The sequence below is a fragment of the Ciconia boyciana genome, chromosome 4 (assembly GCF_034638445.1).
Source record: "Ciconia boyciana chromosome 4, ASM3463844v1, whole genome shotgun sequence".
Lineage (NCBI taxonomy): Eukaryota > Metazoa > Chordata > Aves > Ciconiiformes > Ciconiidae > Ciconia > Ciconia boyciana.
Genome location: NC_132937.1, coordinates 58,305,741 through 58,325,960, shown reverse-complemented (window position 1 = coordinate 58,325,960; position 20,220 = coordinate 58,305,741). Strand labels below are relative to the sequence as shown.

The 20,220-nt window shown below is 37.6% G+C and overlaps 1 protein-coding gene across 1 annotated transcript in view; it reads left to right on the top strand.

The window, feature by feature from the left end:
* The window catches only part of PRUNE2 (prune homolog 2 with BCH domain), a 141,730-nt gene that overhangs the window by 35,511 nt on the left and 85,999 nt on the right, over positions 1-20,220 (top strand). Inside the window, exons 5-6 of the mRNA XM_072859152.1 lie at positions 7,060-7,212; positions 9,746-9,840. Of these exons, the coding sequence (XP_072715253.1) occupies positions 7,060-7,212; positions 9,746-9,840 (248 nt within the window). The remainder of the gene's footprint in view (positions 1-7,059; positions 7,213-9,745; positions 9,841-20,220) is intronic.

Sequence of the window (20,220 nt, the reverse complement as noted above, 5' to 3'; positions counted from 1 at the left end):
CACTGTGGTAACTAATGTAATGAGCACTTTATGAGAAATTACAAAAGGTAATTTTTATTTTTTGTGTTTCCATAGAAGCATTAACAGTAACACAGCATTTAGCCTGCTCTTTTAGTGTCTTTCCATGCTAATAAGCACTAGTAAACCTGCCATGAAATATTTTTGTAAGCCCCAAATTTCTGTTGAGTAGCTACCCAGGAATCTAGGCAAATGACCAAGCATAATAATTGATTTTGGAGGCAGAACCAAAAAAGGCTTTTGGGGATCTCTTGGGATACCTGTTTGGCGGTGGGAAGAGTCAGGATGCAGTGCTCTGAATAATGAACAAGAACATAGTACATTAAAGTACTATGCATGGTTGTAAGTGTCTGCGTGTTTTGGCTCTCTAGCCTGTATCCAAATTAAGATAAAGTGCTTTTATTAGAGAAATATTAAAAATGTTTGCATTAGAGATAGCACTTCCAGTTTTGAGGGAGATATTAGCTTAATTTTTTTTTTTTAATTGATAACTTCATTTTAATTATTGTGTTTGGTAGCGCACTGAGAAACTCAGTGGATATAGGATTCCCTGCATACCTTCTCTTGCACGGTGTGAGAAGTGATTGACAAAGCCTAAACAACAAAACACAGCTGCACTTGTGACTCGATGCTTTTCTACTTCTCCCAGCAACGCAGTTTGTATGTATAGAAGGCTAAGCAATACAGTGTGTCCTCTTGTGGGTCTCTTAAAATAGAAAAGGTTTTTGGTACTTCAGAACCTTCCATTGCAAATTCAGAAAAGTCAGTGAATCCCATTACTGGTTTTGAGAAGATAAAAAAAATTCCTAGATATAAATGTATGTAGACGGCAGATCAAACTACAAGCAGTCTGAAAATAAAAGATCAAATACAACCTACCCAAGTCTAGCTTTGTGTTTCTCTGTATATATTATGGCCTTTTGTCAAAGTCCTTGCCCATAAAGTATAGCTTTTGAAATTTATCTCACTTGTGAGGAAATAAAGGGACCACATATCATGGTTGGGAAGGAGGGGTGGCTGCTTCATTCTCACTACCTGAATGCATGAGTAGAGGCTTGCAGTATGGCCCTTCTCTCTGGTGGCACTCCATGGGCGTAGAGCCACTGAAAAGGTCCTACTAGGTTTTTCCCACTTTGTTATGTTACTTCCAATGTAAATCTGTATATTGTTAGTATGTATAAATTTCAGGGGAAGTTCAGAACAGAAGGCCAAAGTGGAAGTCAAAGTGCTAAGAATTGGGATTTTATTTTCATAAAACAGCTGAGAGATCCTAACATCTGAGTCTCTGAGCTGGGAACTCATCTTTCATTTTGTGGCTTTCCAGTGAGTATTTTGCTAGAAGTCTTGTAAGATAATACAAATATCTCATGTTTTAATAATTATCGTGTAGTGGCTATGACAGCTTCATTTGTTGCCTCTTTTTCAAACTTCTGTTTTCTCACAGTCTGTTAGCAATTTTTTTAATTTTAATAACAAAGACAGATGTTTATAACCTGCTATATTTCAACTTTGAATAAATGTCACCTGCTCTTCTGTGTTTAAAAAAAAAAAAAAGTCAAGAGAAAAAGCTTTTCCTGTGAAACTGAGCATTATTGATTTAGGCAGTTTAATATTTAAGGACTTTTTTTTCAGCTGAATGCTTTCCTGGTATCTTTGACTCCCTGTCAGACATGCTATAAGTTAATTCTACCCTTGGGCTTTGAATAGAGCCTGCTTGGAGAGTCAGAGTGTTGTACTACCATATTTGCCTTAAGTTAGAGCTTGTGCTGTCCCTGGATTTGTGCCAGAAGCAAACAATTATAGAACCTGCCAGAGTCTTGGGCCTGTATTATTTTATTTCCCCAGAGATGTTTACAAGGGGACTGTTGCCAAACTCAAGATCCATTAAACTGCTGAATCATTACATTTTCTGTTGCAGCCAGCTGGCAAGGATGTGATTCCAAGCACTCACTGTCAGGTACCGTGGGTCAGTGCACTCTCAAAAAAGCATCCTTATGTTTATTTGTATAAGGCCTTGAAGGATGCCACAAGGTGCAGACTGCAACATGTAAATAGAGACAGATTTACAGCAAGAGCATCAGCAATTTTTTTTATGTGAATCTGCTTTTGCTAGTTATGAGCTGCATAGCTGAGGTCTTTTCGTGCCCTGTTGGGGCAGTCTGACTTTCAGTAGAGGAGATTAGTTTGTTATTCTAGCCACCCAGGCAAATGTTAAGAAATGCCCTTTTAAGGACTTTGGGATGATGCCAATTTTTTTTTTTTTTGTTCTATCTTGTACATCGATCAGATGATTCCACATATTCCCTAATTGGTACATCCTTAGTATATATGCCAGGAAGAAAGGAGCATTTTGAACTGCACCAAACGCTGCAGTTGTTTGGACTGATACTTGTGGTTTTATGTATGGAAACAGTTTTCTTGGAAGCAATGCTTCCCTCCCCCCTGCTTCCCCCCCCAAATTACATTTTATTCCAGCTTTGTGGCTTCCCTTTTAATTACAATGAAGACTGCTTGCTTGGGTCCATTTTACAGTTTTGGTTTGTGGGGTTTTTTGGGGGTGGGGAATTGGTTGAAGTATAATTTCCTTGAGGGACTGTTGGTTTTCCCCTTTTCCCTGTCCTTTATTTTTCCAGGTCATGGAACAAAACCTCGACAGGAGAAATGCCTATATTTTCATTGTACTGTTTCTCTCAGCCATAAACTTATAATTCAGGAGATGCTTGTGCTGTTCTTAATGTTTTCCCAAAACAACTTCTGCCTTCATTAGATCATGTTTAATATTAATGCACAGCAATTGCTTTTGGCAAAACTAGTGCTCCACTTCCAAACTGCTTTGCAAAAAAGAACAAAATGCACATTTTTTTTTAAGAGTCCTAGCCTGTTTTCTAGTGACCTCTCCTTTGGAAAAAAAATATCTGTAATGTACTGTGATGTACATAAAAAATAATATTGAATCTTGCATTACCTATTATATGTCTCTTTTTTCTGTGCTTGTCAGCAGACAGAGCAGCCTCCATTATGGTTTCAGAAACCCTGGGGGAGTTGCACCAGCACTCAGTAAAATCTGCAGGAGATTTCTGAGCCCATGTATCTCTTTTACAGCAGGTACTTACAAGAGAGCACATGGCTAAATGGACTACTGACCTTTGGTCAAGCAAAAGTACCTTGAGTGAACTGTTTTTCTACACTGCCTGCAATCTTAACCCTCACAGGGATGCTGAGGATGCCTGGGAGAGAAGACGTGTGCCTTTCTGTCTTGCTGATGAGCATAGTGTTAAAGAATGAAGGAAGAATAAATGTTGATCTTAGGGCTTGCTGACACCCTGTTAATTTGAGAAGGATCCTTTTCTTGCTTTCATCCTGGTAGAGAAGTTTGCAATTGCAAGCACTACAGTATTGCTGTGACAAGGGGGAAAAATAGCCTTTTAAAAACCTTTCTAAGTGTCTGCCTGTGATGAGGCATTATTTCAGGCTGACTGCATTTCATTATTGTATTAAGTGATAAATCCCAAAATTTCTAAGTTTTCTTTGCTCTTTGAAGATGTCACCCCTGATCAAAATTATGCAAAGGGATTGACCCTGAGATGAACTGAGCAGTGAAAGGTAAAGGCTTCCAGCTAGATGCTGCAGTATAGTGCATGTCTAAACACATTCTGATTTTATGACTTTACAGTAATGTCCTGCCAAATGTGAGATCAAATGCAAGATGGCCTTACTGTTGAAGAAACCGAGAATTTGTCACACATGTGAAAGCAAGAGACAAATGCACACTGCTAGCTATAGAAATGCACGGTAGGCTGCCGTAGTATGTCCTAGGCAATCCTTCCATCCCTTTTGATTGGGGAACAGATAAATAATGTAAAAGTTTCCTTCCACCAATTCATGTGTTTAGGAGAATTAAGCTAGTTTTATTGGCATGAGCAATGCTGCTGCAACATTATAGTAGAACTGTTTTGGTGTGAAAGAAATCCATGTATTGTTTTAGCAAACAGATACTTATGATGATTTTTGGTGCTGCATAGCTGCTGTGGTTCAGGCACTTGTTAAAACCACAGCCAGATGCTGACCTTGCTGCTAGAACCTGTCTTGGTGTAACCACAGCTTTCTGCTGCCAGTTCTCCTATTTCCTGGAGTTGGAGAAATATGAAATTCTTCCTCTTCTTCATTTACCTCCTTTCCTGTCTGGCCTCCCAGTACACACTTTTGCTTGGCTCTAGAAGGGCTGAGCTACATCAGGCCTGGAACTAGTCAGTTTAATTTGGTGTCCCAGCCCTGAATTTTACAGTAGAAACTGCCTGTGCTGGATGGAAACATTACCTGTTTGAAATACTGACATAGAAAAGGGTTTAATTAAATAATCTATTTCATTTTATCATAATAGTTTAGGAATTGTTTCTATGAGAAACAGGAAAAAATACTTTTTCTTAAATTCTGAGACTCAGAAACTGTCTTCATTTCACTGTTTCTGTATGGTTGAGCTTTTATTATGTTCTAGGAAGGACATAGTTCTGCATTTGTCTTATAGCTTAGTTGAAATCCAGGACTGACTGGATAAAAACTGTAGTGTAGTTTTTGCTCAATTCACAATCGTTCCTGTAATTAGGCTGGAATGATTTGTGGTATATGGAGCTAAAATGCATCAGAAGTTGCTGACTGGACAGCGAGCCCAGTACATAGTAGTTATTTCTGTATAATTAGGCAGACAACAAAGTTCACATCATGTTCAAAACTGATGAGCTTGATTGGATATACAACTCACACGTCTTGTTTTACTGCATTTTCCAGTATGTTTGTGTTAAGATTTTCTCTTCTTGGTCTTACCCAAATACTCTCTCCCCAAAACATGTGCAGCTGTGGTAAAAGTTTGACACATTGTGTGTCTAAGGACCTATGCAGGTGACAGACTGCCTAGCTCATCCTAGTGCTGCTGGGAGGCTGTACGGGATATGCTACAGCCTCCCTCCAGTAGGTAACTGTATGACGAATTTGAGCACGCATTGTAGGTCCAGTACTTTCTGCTGGAGTCTCCGTTTCCTTTGTGTGTGCATGAGCAATTTCCCTGTCTGCTCCTGGAGGAAGAAAAAAAGGGTGCTGAAAAAGCAGAAGATTGCTATTGCTAAAATAATTCATGCAGCCTGGTCCCTGAGCTCCCATTTATCCAGGTGCAGCTCTGTGCTGACTGGGAGTGTGCTGTGAGCCGTCTAACTCATTCTGGTCACCGCCCTTCCCAAGGTATGGGCAAGAATATGTGTCACAGGCACTGTTACCTGGTTAGAGGGGGGAACAACCAAGAGATATTGTTAGATGAATTATCCTGGAGGCTGCTGATTGAGAAACTTGCTTCATATAAAAGGGACTGGAAAAGTAGGCCTTGCTAATATATATAGATATCTTGGGTGCTTTAGGTATCAGTTACTCACCTGTAGACATCTGAAATCTGCTTGCTGTGGAGCCATGTTTTGTGTACCTAAATTTACAAATGTCAGTCTGGGTCAGTATACATGATTTTCATGCAGTCCTATCAAAGAGGGCAGGAGCATTGTCTTAATAGGATGACAGGACTGACACAAAGAAAGGGACACTGAGAATTAAAAGAATATTGGCAATTACAGTATCTGTAACAGAAACACAGAATGGAATTTCATGTATGTGAATTTCGAGAAATTAATATCTGGTGGGGAACAGCTTTGGACTTCTTAAACATTACTTATTATTTAATCCACACAGGATTTGTCTAATGAGGAGGTGTGTACTTAGCATGGAAAAATTGTTTTGTGTTGCAAGTGCTTTATGAATTTTGAAGAAATGCTTTTTGTTATTTTATGTGATGACAGTGTAGGAGAAAAATGGATACATACTAGATGTTTGGGTCCTAGTCAGTCTAGTGAGATTGAGGATGGCTGTGTCCAAGTTTTTCTTTTCCTTTCTTGGCTCTTTGCTAAAGCCTAAACATTTTGGCTTACAATAACTGTCTTACACAATTGTACTGATTTGCTCATTGACCTAGCATGATGCAATGCAATCATACACTTGTTTGAAATCCCTGTGCACAGTACAGTAATAAATAATTTCAACGCTGAAGTATAAGACTTTATTATCCTTAATTTAGTGTGAGTAATTGGAAGTGAAGGCTATCTTTGGTTATATTAATAAATGGTATCCCAGTCTCCAGGGAATGAAAAGGTGACTTTAAACCTTGAACCATCAGGAATGTTTCACATCCAGAATGGAATATATGCAGCACATAGTTGTCTGAAAAGACATCAGACTCACCTCTGTATTGTAAGAGCATACCAATTATGGCGAAGTTATTTATTGGATTAAGTTTCTCTTAAATTTTGAAATTTTGTTTGGCTGAATGTGCTGTGCTTTTTTGGTGTGCTCATTGATGAGGAATTAGCCGGAGTCAGTTACACCAAAATGACCAATGACTTTAAGATCATGTAGTCCAACCCCCTTGCCACATGCAGGGACATCTTTCACTAGATAAGGTTGCTTGAAGCCCCATCCAGCCTGACCTTGAACACTTCCAGGGATGGGGCATCCACAACTTCTCCAGGCATCCTGTTTTAGTGTCTTACCACTCTCATTGTAAATAATTTCTTCCTTATGTCCACTGTGGCAGTTCATTGACGTGTCCGTAGAAGGAAGGTTGGCAGTGTGGATGTACTGTTTCCAAGCGTACCAACACTTGGTCTAATGCTTAGAGAGAGGAACAAGCCCTGGTGTCCCACTGCTTGCTAGTGGCTGTGCCACAGAGCTGTGTTAGACGTACAGGAGCATGCTGCACACCGTGGCAGCACTGGGACCAGCCAGTTAGCTGTAGCATAGGCCCTGACAAGCCACCCAGTTCAGATTTTGGAAACAGCCTTCATGTTAGGAGTGAAAAAGCTTTCAGTATATCTGATTAAGTGGAATCGTCAGTGGAAACAACCTCCAAGAAGGAAAGAGCTTGGATGGCGATACAGTAAACATTCTTGTTTCTGTAGTACCTCTTTGCTGTTTACAGGAGGCATTGATTTTTGTCTTTCAATGTTTCAGGAAGCATTCTCTTCAAGTGCATGTCTTTGGAGGCTGACAGAATTACAGAGCAGCAGGAGAAAGTACTGTCAATCCTAGAGGAAAAGTTTCCAGATCTTCCCCCACGAGAGGAAATTATCTCTGTTCTCCAGGAGACTCAGTTTAACCCACAAGGTAGTGCAACTTGCTTCTATTTTTCAGACCTTTTACAAATTTAGTTATGTAACTGTATCAGAATATATCGGCTCATTGTGCGTGGTGAAAATAGTTGCAACATGCTATCTTCATTGACAGTTACGTGTATTATATTTGATTTTAAATTAAGTGGCTTACATTCTGAATCAGGGAATTGTGATTTCTGTTCAGGAACTACTGAACTCCTAAATAATCTTGTATTGCTTTTACAGATAAAAACATTAATTTATTTCATATATTGCTTTTACAAGTGTGTGCTAGTCAAGAATTTGTGTTGATGAAGTATAGGGGTGTAATCAATGTGTCAGCCCATGTGCAGAAATTGTGCTGCAATTGACTATATGGTGTGGGAGTGGATTTTATCTTCTGAATCTTCCCAGATTTATCGAGGGCTGTGTACAGGTGAAGTGAATTTGAATTCAGACTAAGATTAAGGAAGCAGTGGGAAAATTGCAATTCTTTCATTTCCTTCTGCTAGAAATAGCTGAACACAGTTGTCATTTTTTCAGTGATCAAAAGTGGGAATGTTTGAACGCAAAATTTGGTGGCAGGCTTTTGAAGGGATGCTCTGAAAGCCTGAAGAAAATTGTTGCAGTAACTCTCACATTTTTTACTGTCATTTGCTACCAAGTTGTTGCCAAAGAGTGAGTATTGAATTACTGAGATATTTCTTTGTTAGCTATATCAGGAATGCACAGAGTCCATGCAGACTCATAGTCTTTTTTTACCATTCTCCATCCGCCCATCTGCAGAACCCTCTCATCTGAATTCAGACCATCAGCCTGAGATGGCAGCCCTAGCTGGTAGCTGAGGACAGAATTTGAGGTGCTGCTTCCTTTGCTCTTTCTTTCAGTGAGGTTGCAAGCTAAATTAGTTCAGGGCTATAAACCTTCACATAGTTCCCTGAAGTTCCTCCAGGCATTAGTCAGGAATCATAGTTCAGAAATGAACTGAATGCTCAGTTCTTAGTTCTGCCAGTTGCCTGGGAAGATGGTTTAGTAATGTTTGTCATGTACTTGGCCCATGAGGTTTACACTAATATCCAATGCAAAACTTGGACAAGTAGATATAACAGATTCAGTCTGCGTGGCATTGGTTTCCAGTCATTTTTGTATGCCACATGAGAAGGGCAATGTCATACGCTCTTTTTTTGTCTCATAGCTGCTGTTTGCTGTGTATTACAAGGTACCTATTTAGCACTGCATATATTCATGTGGCATTTGTATTAGTAAGGTGCTGTTGAGTTTCTGAAGTCCTTCGAAGGCCCTAACCTCTGCTGAATATTTTACCTTATGTACCTGTTATTTCAGGCAGTATTAGGACAATTCAGCAAAAAAGTTCTCAGTTTCATGCAGAAATAATGATTTATTGGCCTGAATGAATGAATTTGTTTGTTATTTGAGGCACAGTGGGCTGTAGCCCACCAGAAAGTCTACAGATTACCTACAAATATTTTTAAAAGGACAGACGCATAAATATAATAAATATGTGAACATTAGCCAGTTCATCTTGTCATTAGATTGAATGCAGTAGCTGGACTCTATACAGGAACAATAATGAGAAGATTCATTTCTTTGGCTTAAGTTGGTATTTGGCTTCCTTTTAAAAATCAGTCATGCAAACACATTTTGGATGTTATGATGCTAAACTTTAAAAGTCTGTGGACATTTTAGTTGCCATCCTACACTGAAGTAAGTGGCTTGCAGCTTTCTTTATATAGACATTTGGCTATCATGTCTGTATTTTTGATCATGTGCTATGACCATGTTCCTATACATGATATATATTTATTTAGAGAATCTTTACAGCATTTTAGACAGACATCTCCCATTAGAGAAACTTAGTCACGTGGATTTTCAATACATTGTACTTCAACATATCAACATGTCTGGTTGCAGTGTGAAGCAATTCCAATCTTACACTGTTGTTTCTGATGGTAATATGTATTTCTATGGTACATAAACATCTAGTTGGTTCATTCACCATTTGATGTACATAAGAAAAACCCGTTGGTGTTGGTATCAATTTGTGAGGAACGTCAGAAAGGTTGAATGACTTTGTGTTTACAGATTATCTTAAGTGCTTTGCTTCTGAATATTTTAGAAATACCATAGTATTCCACATGTGCTTTTCAATATATTACTCATTCCAGAAGTATTTCATATTAGTGATTTCATATTAGACCATAGGAATGATCTAACTATACATTTATTATCAACTGGAATTCGGTTTGCTTAAAAAATGTGAGTGTTCACACAACTTCATTGCAGGAGACGTAATTTTTCATCCTTTGCTCCCCACCCCCCACTTTAAATCTCTTCCTTGCTTAAAAAAATCCCTCTAGAAACATTAAGCATTGAAATAGTAATGTTGGTTTTAATTTTTTCATAGGGTGTCCTAAAATACAGAAGGCTCAACATTAAGGTTTAAGCTGTGTTTTTAATTTAGGTTACTGCATCTGGTCAGCTGTAGATGCTTGTATGTATTGAAATTCCTTTCTGTTCTCAAACAGGCGTAAGTATTGAGGAGGTTATGCTGAAGGATCTCAAGGAGATTTCAGATGGAGAAATCAAAGTAGCAATTAGCACTGTGTACATGACACTGGAGGTAAGAGGAAACCTAAACAATGTAGTTGGTAAACAGCCCTACTGCATATGGAAACGGTTCTTTAACAAAGATTTTGAGCCAGTTATTTTCTCAAGATTATATATGAGCAGAATTTTCAGTGATTTAATTAACTTTGAGAGAAGCAGTAGCTGTTTGTAGTCTGATTTACTTACATTATTATGCATCTGATTTTTCCTTCCTGTCAGTCTGTACCATGGTGTGTTAAAACAATGGCATCAGCAAGTTGCAGCTTTTGTGTGAATTGAAGGTGTGAAGTACTCTCATACTTCAGTAGGTAGTTACTAACTAGGACTTTGTCCTACCTTTCACTTACAGTATGGCATACAATTTATAAAGCCACTCTAACACTCTCTCAGCTTTTTGGGAGGAGAGGATATTCTTTTATGCCTTCTATAAACCTATCTTGAAACTGTGTAGTGAAGTGCGTCCATTGCCACATTGCCTAAATGAAAATGTTGGTAGAAACAAAAGGACCTCAATGGGGCAAAAGTTCCTAAAATTTTGATCTTTTGGATCAAAATTATAGATTTGTCTTTATGAGTATCCCTGAGACAAGTGGCTGCTTGGATTTTCACTGAATCACAGAATCACAGAATCATATAGGTTGGAAAAGACCTTTAAGATCATGAAGTCCAACCGTAAACCTAACATTACCAAGACCACCACTACACCATGTCCCTAAGCACCTCATCCAAACGTCTTTTAAATACTTCCGGGGATGGCGACTCAACCACTTCCCTGGGCAGCCTGTTCCAATGCTTGATAACCCTTTCAGTCAAGTAAAATTTCCTAATATCCAATCTAAACCTCCCCTGGTGCAACTTAAGGCCATTGCCTCTCGTCCTATCACTTGTTACCTGGGAGAAGAGACCGACCCCCACCTCTCTACAACCTCCTTTCAGGTAGTTGTAGAGAGTGATAAGGTCTCCCCTCAGCCTCCTTTTCTCCAGGCTGAACAACCCCAGTTCCCTCAGCCGCTCCTCATCAGACTTGTGCTCCAGACCCTCCACCAGCTTTGTTGCCCTTCTCTGGACACGCTCCAGCACCTCAATGTCTCTCTTGTAGTGAGGGGCCCAAAACTGAACACAGTTTTATTTGAGGTGCGGCCTCACCAGTGCCGAGTACAGGGGCACGATCACTTCCCTACTCCTGCTGGCCACACTATTCCTGATACAAGCCAGGATGCCATTGGCCTTCTTGGCCACCTGGGCACACTGCTGGCTCATATTCAGCCGGCTGTCAACCAGCATCCCCAGGTCCTTTTCTGCCAGGCAGCTTTCCAGCCACTCTTCCCCAAGCCTGTAGCGTTGCATGGGGTTGCTGTGGCCCAAGTGCAGGACCTTGCACTTGGCCTTGTTGAACCCCATACAATTTATTTATTGACTAGTCCCAAACATTTTGTAATTCCTTAGGGAAAACTCTTGTGTAGTATGTTTTGTATCATTATTTCAAGATGATTTGTGTTATGGATGGCAGTAGCTATTTAGCTTGACCTGAAGTAGATATAAATTTTAGTGGCTATTATGTAAAAATATTAATTAAAAAATATTAATGTTTAGATCACTGAACAAGTATGACATGGAAGTATTACTTCTGATGGAAGTTTGCATACTGATATGCTGATTAATAATAAAACTAACTAGATTGAAGAAAATCTCAACAACAAAGAGACACTTTTACATAGTATATATTTGCAATTTACAATCTCACCATTTGCCTGAAGGTCACCCCATACAAAAGTATTTGACATGCTGTTGTGGTTTAACCCGGCAGGCAGCTAAACACCACACAGCCATTCGCTCACTCCCCCCTGCAGTGGGATGGGGGAGAGAATCAGAAAAAAAAAGGTAAAACTCATGGTTTGAGATAAAGACAATTTAATAGGACAGAAAAGGAAGGGAAAATAATAATAATAACGATAAAAGAATATTCAAAACAAGTGATGCACGATGCAATTGCTCACCACCTGCTGACCGATGCCCAGCGAGTTCCCAAGCAGCGGACCCCCGGACAGCTTTTCCCCCAGCTTTATATGCTGAGCATGACGCCGTATGGTATGGGATAGCCCTTTGGTCAGTTGGGGTCAGCTGTCCCAGCCGTGTCCCCTCCCAGCTTCTTGTGCACCCCCAGCACACTCGCTGGCAGGGCAGTGCAAGAAGCAGAAAAGGCCTCGACGCTGTGTAAGCACTGCTTAGCGGCAACTAAAGCATCAGTGTGTTATCAACATTATTCTCATACTAAATCCAAAACACAGCACTATACCAGCTACTAGAAGGAAAATTAGCTCTATCCCAGCCAAAACCAGGACACATGCAAAAGAAGTTCTCATCTTCTACTTTTGCATTTTACTTTAATCAAAACTTTATTTTACCTCAAATGGTACTAAAAAAAAAAATCACTGGAATAGTTCTTCCCTGTGTATATCCTATGAGATTTCTTGCAACGTGTCTTTTGTGATGCATTTTACAAAAAATAAAGTGCTTCTGTGGTTGAAGAAGTTTGTGGTGCAATCCACCTAATAATTTTCTATAGATTTCTGCTTGCGTACTAAAATATACAAAGCAAATTGTGTAGCAAAGCTTCAAGAAATGTAGCAGAATCTGTTAGTTTCTTGGTTAGTTTCTCAGTGTCAAGCAATTTTTACCAGCCACCAAACCTGCACTGTTTTATTTTGCTTTGAAAATTATGCCAAGGTTGGGAGGAAAGGGGATGGGGAAAGAGTATTGTAAGATAAATCCCCAAAGGAGGAAATGGGATTTTAAAAAATTCTTTATAAAATCTTCCTCTTCTTTTGTTTTAAATCTTTCTCTTTTACTCTGTCAGTTTGAGTGAATGGTGGACACACAGGGCTAGTAATTAGGAACTAGCTTTAGCATTACATTTTCTTTTTATTTATTTTCCTTTTAATCTTGTTTAATAGATTATGTAGAATGCAGGCCTTGCACTCCACAGACCTAAGCTCCAGCTAAATGTGACTGAACTCATCTTTACTACTCTACATACTCAAATGAATCATCACCTAAAACGTGTCTTCCTTTTGGCCGCAACTCACAAATAGAATTTGGCAACAGTAGGTTTTCATAGTCCTAACAGCAGGCAAATTTTCAAACTTTGTTCAGTGATTGTGTAACATTTGATGCTGACATACTTCGTTCAAGGAGTGTCAAGATCTGGTGGTCAAGCAGTGTCTGTTTCATAATTGTTTTTCTTAGGACATATCTAGTGGCCATCATGGAAGAAAAAGGAGATTCAGTTTCATGTAAAAAGAACAAACTGATCAGTGTTTTACTGATGATAGATGGTTTTTAATCCCAATCTGTTACGTAATTTTATTACTAGCATTTTTGATGGTATTTTTCTGGAAGTTACAGGTATCTCTTCACTTTTTGCTCTCTGTTTTTCTACTGTGAATAGTTTGCTTCAGAAAGAGCTAATTTTTCAGGGCTGTAACTGCTTTTTTTCTAGTTATAAATTTACAAAGTCACACTTTGTACTAAAGTCACACTTAGTCACACTAAGTCACACTTAGTACTTTGTACTAAAAGGACTCTTAATTTCACAGTTGGGATGGAGATCAGTTTTGCGTTTGCTGCATTACTGCTCTTTGTTCAAACATTTTCTGAACTCCCTGATTTACAGTGCTTGACCAGCACAAGACCTTTTTTACTTGCTCTTATTAGAGCCAGGGATAATATGGTCTGCACGATGGTAAAGGAGATGGCTTGTAAAAACGTTCTGCACTAGTTACTTCACCCAGTATCAGAAACGTAATACATATAAGGGAATTATAGACAAAACTGTCCGGACCTGTCTGTCTGTTCAGTCTAGAATTCTGTTATGAACTCAGAATACAGAAACTTTAATGACTTCAGGATTTTCTCAGCAATAATAATGGTAATATGTTATTCATCCTCAAAGTGTTCTACAGACATTACCTGATTAAACGTTAAAGGAACATGAAGAACAGGCTTGGCTTTGCTGCAGGTGTTGAATCTCTAATGTGTTTGCTTGTTCAGAAATCTCACAAGGTCAATTTTTTTTTTTTTTTAAATCAAGAGGTATGCAAAAGTATCTTTCATTAAAGTGCTTCCTATAGGCTTGATTATTTGCTTTGGTTCAATGGTCTACTATGTAGGTGACACCGATAAGAACAAAGATGATGATTGTATGATTATAGTTGGGTAGAGTAAGCTGTTCACAAGCATGCAGCCCCTGCTGCATTGGATGTGTATCATGAAGAGTGAAAGTGTTGCAGCTCAACACTCAAGCTCTCATTTCAGTCAGAGTTTCACAATAGTAAAGACAGAGATCAGTAAGTCTGATATTCTAACAAATGTCACACTTCAGTAGCACATACTCAGATGATTTTAAGCTTTCCTTATTTCTGGTTTTGTGGCAAGTTTTACAGATCTTTATTGAAAGTAGATTCTGAAAACATACTCTGTTCTTGACAGGGTGGATGATCTTCTTAGCAAAGTCTTGGCCTAGAGATAAGTTCCTTTCCCTTCTCTATTTCTTCCTGTGTTAAATAAATAAATTGTTTCCTCAGTTTTCCCTCTTTAAATGAGGATATTAATATTTTATTTCATAAATGTGCCGTGAATTTAAATTAATTGAAGCTTGTGTTATATATGTTGCTGTAAAACCTATTTTTATTAGTATTGATAAGGATTTCCTAGTATCTATGGGAATGTTTTCTAAGTTTTGTACTTTATAAGGAAGGAAATTATGGTAACTAATAAGTCATCAATTGTAAGTTAATACACCTAATTATTTCTAGTACTATTGTGTAGCAGTACTCAGACATGTAGGTACACTCCTGCTCTCCAGTTTCTCATGAAGAAAAGCATGAATGCAAAAATAGTAGTGCAATTGATCTCAGTGCTTTATTTGTATGTACATACTGATATCAGTCACCAGTGTGTGATTCACACCCATTGTGTGTTGACTTACTAGTTGTCAACCGACCGATTTATAAGTGTCTTGATAAAAGCAAATCTTTCAGATATTAAAGGTTGTGACAGTGTTGTCATTAGTGATAAAGGCAGGGAAGGCATTTCATGTGGATATGTTTAGGTTTCTGTAAGAGTCTATATGCAGCTTTGCATTTCTTCAGACAACTACCTTTGGATCTGAGCTTCCTGGATTTAGGTGGCATTAAAGCTGTAAGTTGAAATCAGACCTATGTCTCCAGTGACTGACAGCCAGAGTGTATGCTAATTGGATTTCACATGCATAGCAGCATTTTTTCAAGAGTGACAAAAGAAAAGTGACAGTGCCCAGATCACAGTTATTTTTGTTGCCTTTGCTGGAAAGTTTCCCCAAGTCATAATAATGATTACTCACAGGATATTGTAGCAAAATTCAGTGCGTTACAGTTAATTTCTGTTACATTATGTTATACCCTGAGAGTATATTTTGCTTGTTCTCTGCTGGAATTCTCTTGGAAATGAGAAATATCTTCTCAATGTGACTTTTTGTGAAAGTCATTTTTTCCTGAGAAAGGAATACTTCCTTTGTAAACTGAACTCTATTCTCTGCTTTAAGTCTAGTGCACCAGAATAACAATCCAGGTTTCATGAGTGTTCAGTTTAGTTGAAATGGCTCATGATATTGTAGCTTAATAACGGGTTTGTTGGACTAAGTCCTTAATCTTTTGATTCAAGAAAATTTATTCTAACTGCTCACAGAACTTGCAGGAACTTAGAAAATCAAATTTCTCCAGGGAGAAGCAGGGCAGCCAGTTGAAAACAAGGCAAATAATAGTCTACGATTGTCTGCTATTGACTATTACAGACAAGGGAATACATGCGTTCTGAAGGCTGAACGATCTGTTGAGGTTCTTGGTCATGTTTCTGGCCATGGTATCTGAATACTTCATAAAGACAGTTACCAGGTTGTAGAGGTTGTGTAATCTTTTAGTATTGTAAGGTTGGAGCCACCTCTATGGGGGTGCCAAACAAGAGGTTTAGAGAAACTGTCAGAGCCTCAATGGAGGCTGCAGTCACCAGTGCTGTTGCCCAAAGAAAGTGACCTGCAGGTTCATGCTGGCACAGTGAGCTTGACTGTCCCTGGGCAGCATCTAGTAGTCCAAACGAGTTGAGTTCTGGCTCTTGCCAGATGAGGGAAAGTTCTGGCTCTTGCAACAACTTTCCTCTTTGTGGCTCTGTGTCTCAGAGAAACTCACAGTGGCTGTTCCAGCGACAGTAACTTAGGAAATTTAGAAACGTTTGGGCACATGGTGGATCTGCTTCCTAATGAATAAATAGTCTGATCTCAGAGACACGGTTTAATTTTTCAGGCTGTTTTGTAGTAGTAGTATGGCATGCAACTATGTTACTAATTTGGACAATTTTATTTTTGTGTTATGAAGTGATGCTTTTAATACTTCCATAAAGCAAATCAAGAATCTGTCTCAGCTGGAGCGTGTCAAACAAGTGCTAGGTAGACTATTGCACGCAGTTAAGTGAGATTACAACATGTTTGTTTGAAGGTTTGAACTTTTGTTATCTGTCTGTAATGATTGGACCATAGTTATATATTTGGGAACTTTTTTCTTGCAGTATAAATATAAACATATTTTAAATGGCATCAGATTGGTCCATGAATTTGTTTTTAATGCTAAAAACAAAACAAAAAGAAAACCCCAAGTAAACATGTTAAAATTTAATCTTCCAGTAATGGAATTGGAAACAAAATTCTCAGCAACTTACAATAGCAATGCTGTTCAGAGATATTTTTCTGATGCCTGTTGTGAGAAGTTAGGGTATGTAAAATAAATGATGTATGGAGCTGTAGGAATGCGACTTTTGCAGACTACCTTATGTCTAAGGAACATTAAACATAGGGTTCTCGTTTAGCAAATAAATAACCATTCATTTCAATGGCTGCATAGTCTGGACTTTTGTGCATATTTTTGCAAAGATGAGAAGAGGCCATTAGGGATTTAATATAAAATAAATCGCCAAGGGGTCTTCTTGTAGTCCTAGTCTTTCTGCCACATGGTGTGTCACTAATGTGCATAAATGGGCTTAAATGAATTTGTTATCTGTATTGCATTTGCAGTATGTATATATTTATATATTATTTTTTAATTGTGTTTAAAAATAAAACATTAAATACATCATTTCCGAGAGCTGAAAACATACCATTTGTAAATAAATCAACCTTAATTAAGGTCTTAAAATGTCAATGTGTGAGATCTGCCTGTAGGAAAATGTATAACATATATAGTACACAAAGCTTGAACATACTTTCATTTGCTTTTTTAGAAATATTAGCAGGGTTAAGTCATCACCTTATAGGACTGAGTAATGCAGCCAAACATGCATTAATGTAAATACCGTACTCATGTTTAAACGTCAGACTGCCGTGTTCTGGAGGACAGTAGCTGTTCTGTTGATGCCTCAGGTCAGCCGAAGTACCCCAGCTGTAATGAGTACAATCCAAGGTGTGGAGAGCTGAGGCAGACCTGATGAATTCCCTGTTGTAGTTAGTTACTCATCTCTAAAGGTATGAATGGAAACTGGTGGGGAGAACCTTAGACCGTTTTAAGTGCTTCCTAATTAACTATGTGAAATCAAATGGCAGCAAAAACAACATTGATTACAGTGATTATCAGGATTGCTTATAGTTTTAAAATCAAGACCAGATCCCTTCCAGGAGATGATATGAGGGTGATATGAGCTAAAGTTCCCCTACTGAGTGAGATGTTTCTGCATGAAGTCATGTAGGATGTCAGGCAAGGTGTTCATTATGGTCCCTTGTGATGTGAAAAAAATGTAAACCTGTAAAACTGGCCAAGACCATTATATTTATCAATCAGTCCAATTCAGCCTGTGCTTAAAACATTAAATAATGATTTATTCAACTGTCATTTTTGCAAGGTGTATTTGATTATTTTATTCTATACTGCTGTCATAACTTGTAGTAAACCAGAAGCATCAGAGATTTTGTACTTGCAGTATCTCTTTAAGAATGCACGAGGTGTACAGTGATATTAGGTCTGCAATGGCATAAATGTAGGATTTCAGTTTAGTTCAGTGTCTGAAGAAATTTGATAGACTTTGTGTGTTATAATTTGTGTGACATCTGGTCTAAATTTGACCCATGCTATTGTTTATGATTTTCCTTTACTGGTTTTGTTCAATCTTGGTTCAAAAGTTAATGAACAAAGTAAAATAACAGCTATGAGAATTATTAAAGGAATAAGCATAGACATTAAGTTAATCTACTAACGCTACAGTAAAAATGTGCTTGTGTTTACAAGTACATTGTTCAAGAAGATAAACTGTATTTTCTTTTGTATCATTTATGAAATGTGTTTAAATAAGATAGTTTCTTTATGAAATACAGCTGTATAATATGCACTATCTCTCAGCTAAATAAAATGCTGTCATCTACAGTATCATTATTGGACTGCATTCCTGACTTCTACAAAGCTGACTAATTTATCATTTGTGTACTCTTCTAGTTCTTGTCAGTAGCATCTCGGCTCAGCTGCTCATGGGGCATAGACATTGACAGCGGGAGGTGCTGTTTTGAGAAATGTTCAGCATAAAAAGAGTTTTTCTGTGAAATAAAATATGCTTTTAAAAAATTTCAATGTAAAACTTAACTTGGACATTTAATATTTTAAGATCTGGCCATAATGCATGAGAATATAGGAACTGATAATAGTTAGGGATAATAACAATATGAATATTACAGAAAAGTTAAATTTTATTTTCTGCTATTTAGTTTATGTTTTTTCTTTGCTATTTTGTGGGAAACAATTAGAATATTGAACTGTTGATCCAAGATTACAATATAATTCCAGCTATAAGTAAAAGGACTTGTTTTGGGTTTTCTAGTGTTAGTGTTGCATTATTACAGAAGACAGCAATTCTGTCCACAGGAAGTGACAGAGAGATACTGGGTATTTCTAAGCAAATGTCTGTCTTGGTGGCTGCTTTTGTTTTTTTCATTTAGAAATTTTTTAAAAAGCCCACATTTAAAATCATGCAATATTTATTTAGAATAGTGATATTTTGATGCAGAAAACCAACAAAATATGTCTGCTGTGTCTTGAAATATTAACTTTGTTCCATCTGTTTGGCAAAGCATGTGCCTAAAACACTTTCTGAACTGGAATGTAAGTGAATGCTTAACACTTGTAAACATTACAATAGCCTGTGTTTTTAGCATACACCATTGAATTTTATAGCTTCTGCTACATATCAGGACATATCTAGTCCTGAAGCTATCAGTTATTTTAAGATGTAGGAAAATTTTGGAATTTTTAATTAGTCAGATCAAGTGCTCTGTAAGATTTTTCAGCATTTATGTTCTCTGGGGAAGGGGGATCCTCCTTTTGACTCTGTGTAACTGGGTACACTATCAGGCTTACTTGAAGTCAAGGTTTTGTCTGACTGAAAACGTCGGGGTTTATTTAATTTTATATACTTTTTAATATATTTCATTAATAATACAGGGATCAAAAAAATACAAAATTATTCAACTTGAAACCCTTCGGCCCCTATTTGAGTACTCACATTCAGAGTAGCTAAGAAGACCAGCTATAATTTTACCAAAGAATGCAATTTTTCGTTCTCTCTTTCTAGGAGACAAATAAAAGTTTTTCTCAGAAAGATCACCGCTTATGTATTCAGAATTATTCACAGCTTCTGTGCCTCTCTAACAAAATGTAGTTTTCATCATAAAGGTGCTGCATGAATGTTATTCACCAAAAAATATAATTTCTTCTGCAACTCCATAGCTAGGTTGCTTGTGTAAATTTTATTTTTTGTATTTAAGTGAATACAGGTTAAGTCTAACCTGCAGGCTCTTTGACCCTAGAAAACCCAGCATTCAGTACTCCTGTGTATATTGCAAGTATTGCAACATCTTACTTTTTGACCATTTTTTCCTTTTCTGTATGGACTTAATAAATAAAGTATCAAATGAAAATTCCTTCAAGGTAATTTTGCACTGCTTTGGGGATAGACATTTATATTATTTATCTCCATAAGAAATTCTATGTGTGAATATATTATTTTTAGTCCTCAAATTGCCCCATTTCTGAAATAATTACAATATCTTTAACCAAAGTTGCTAAGTACAGATTGAATTTATTGATTACGATAAAGAGTAGGAAGTGTTCAAGGTCTTAGGTAGGTTTTTAGCATTTCTTTTTTTCCCATCTGCTTTTTTTTTTTAATTACTTTATCTGAAGAATAAATCTCAGTAATTTGAGTTTCATAACTTTCTCCATATTTGTGATTTGTGATTAATAACAAAATCATGCTTTGATTGAAAACTTAGCTATGGAGAGATTTTCCTTTCTCATCCTAGCATAATTCTTGTGGTTTTATACAAAGC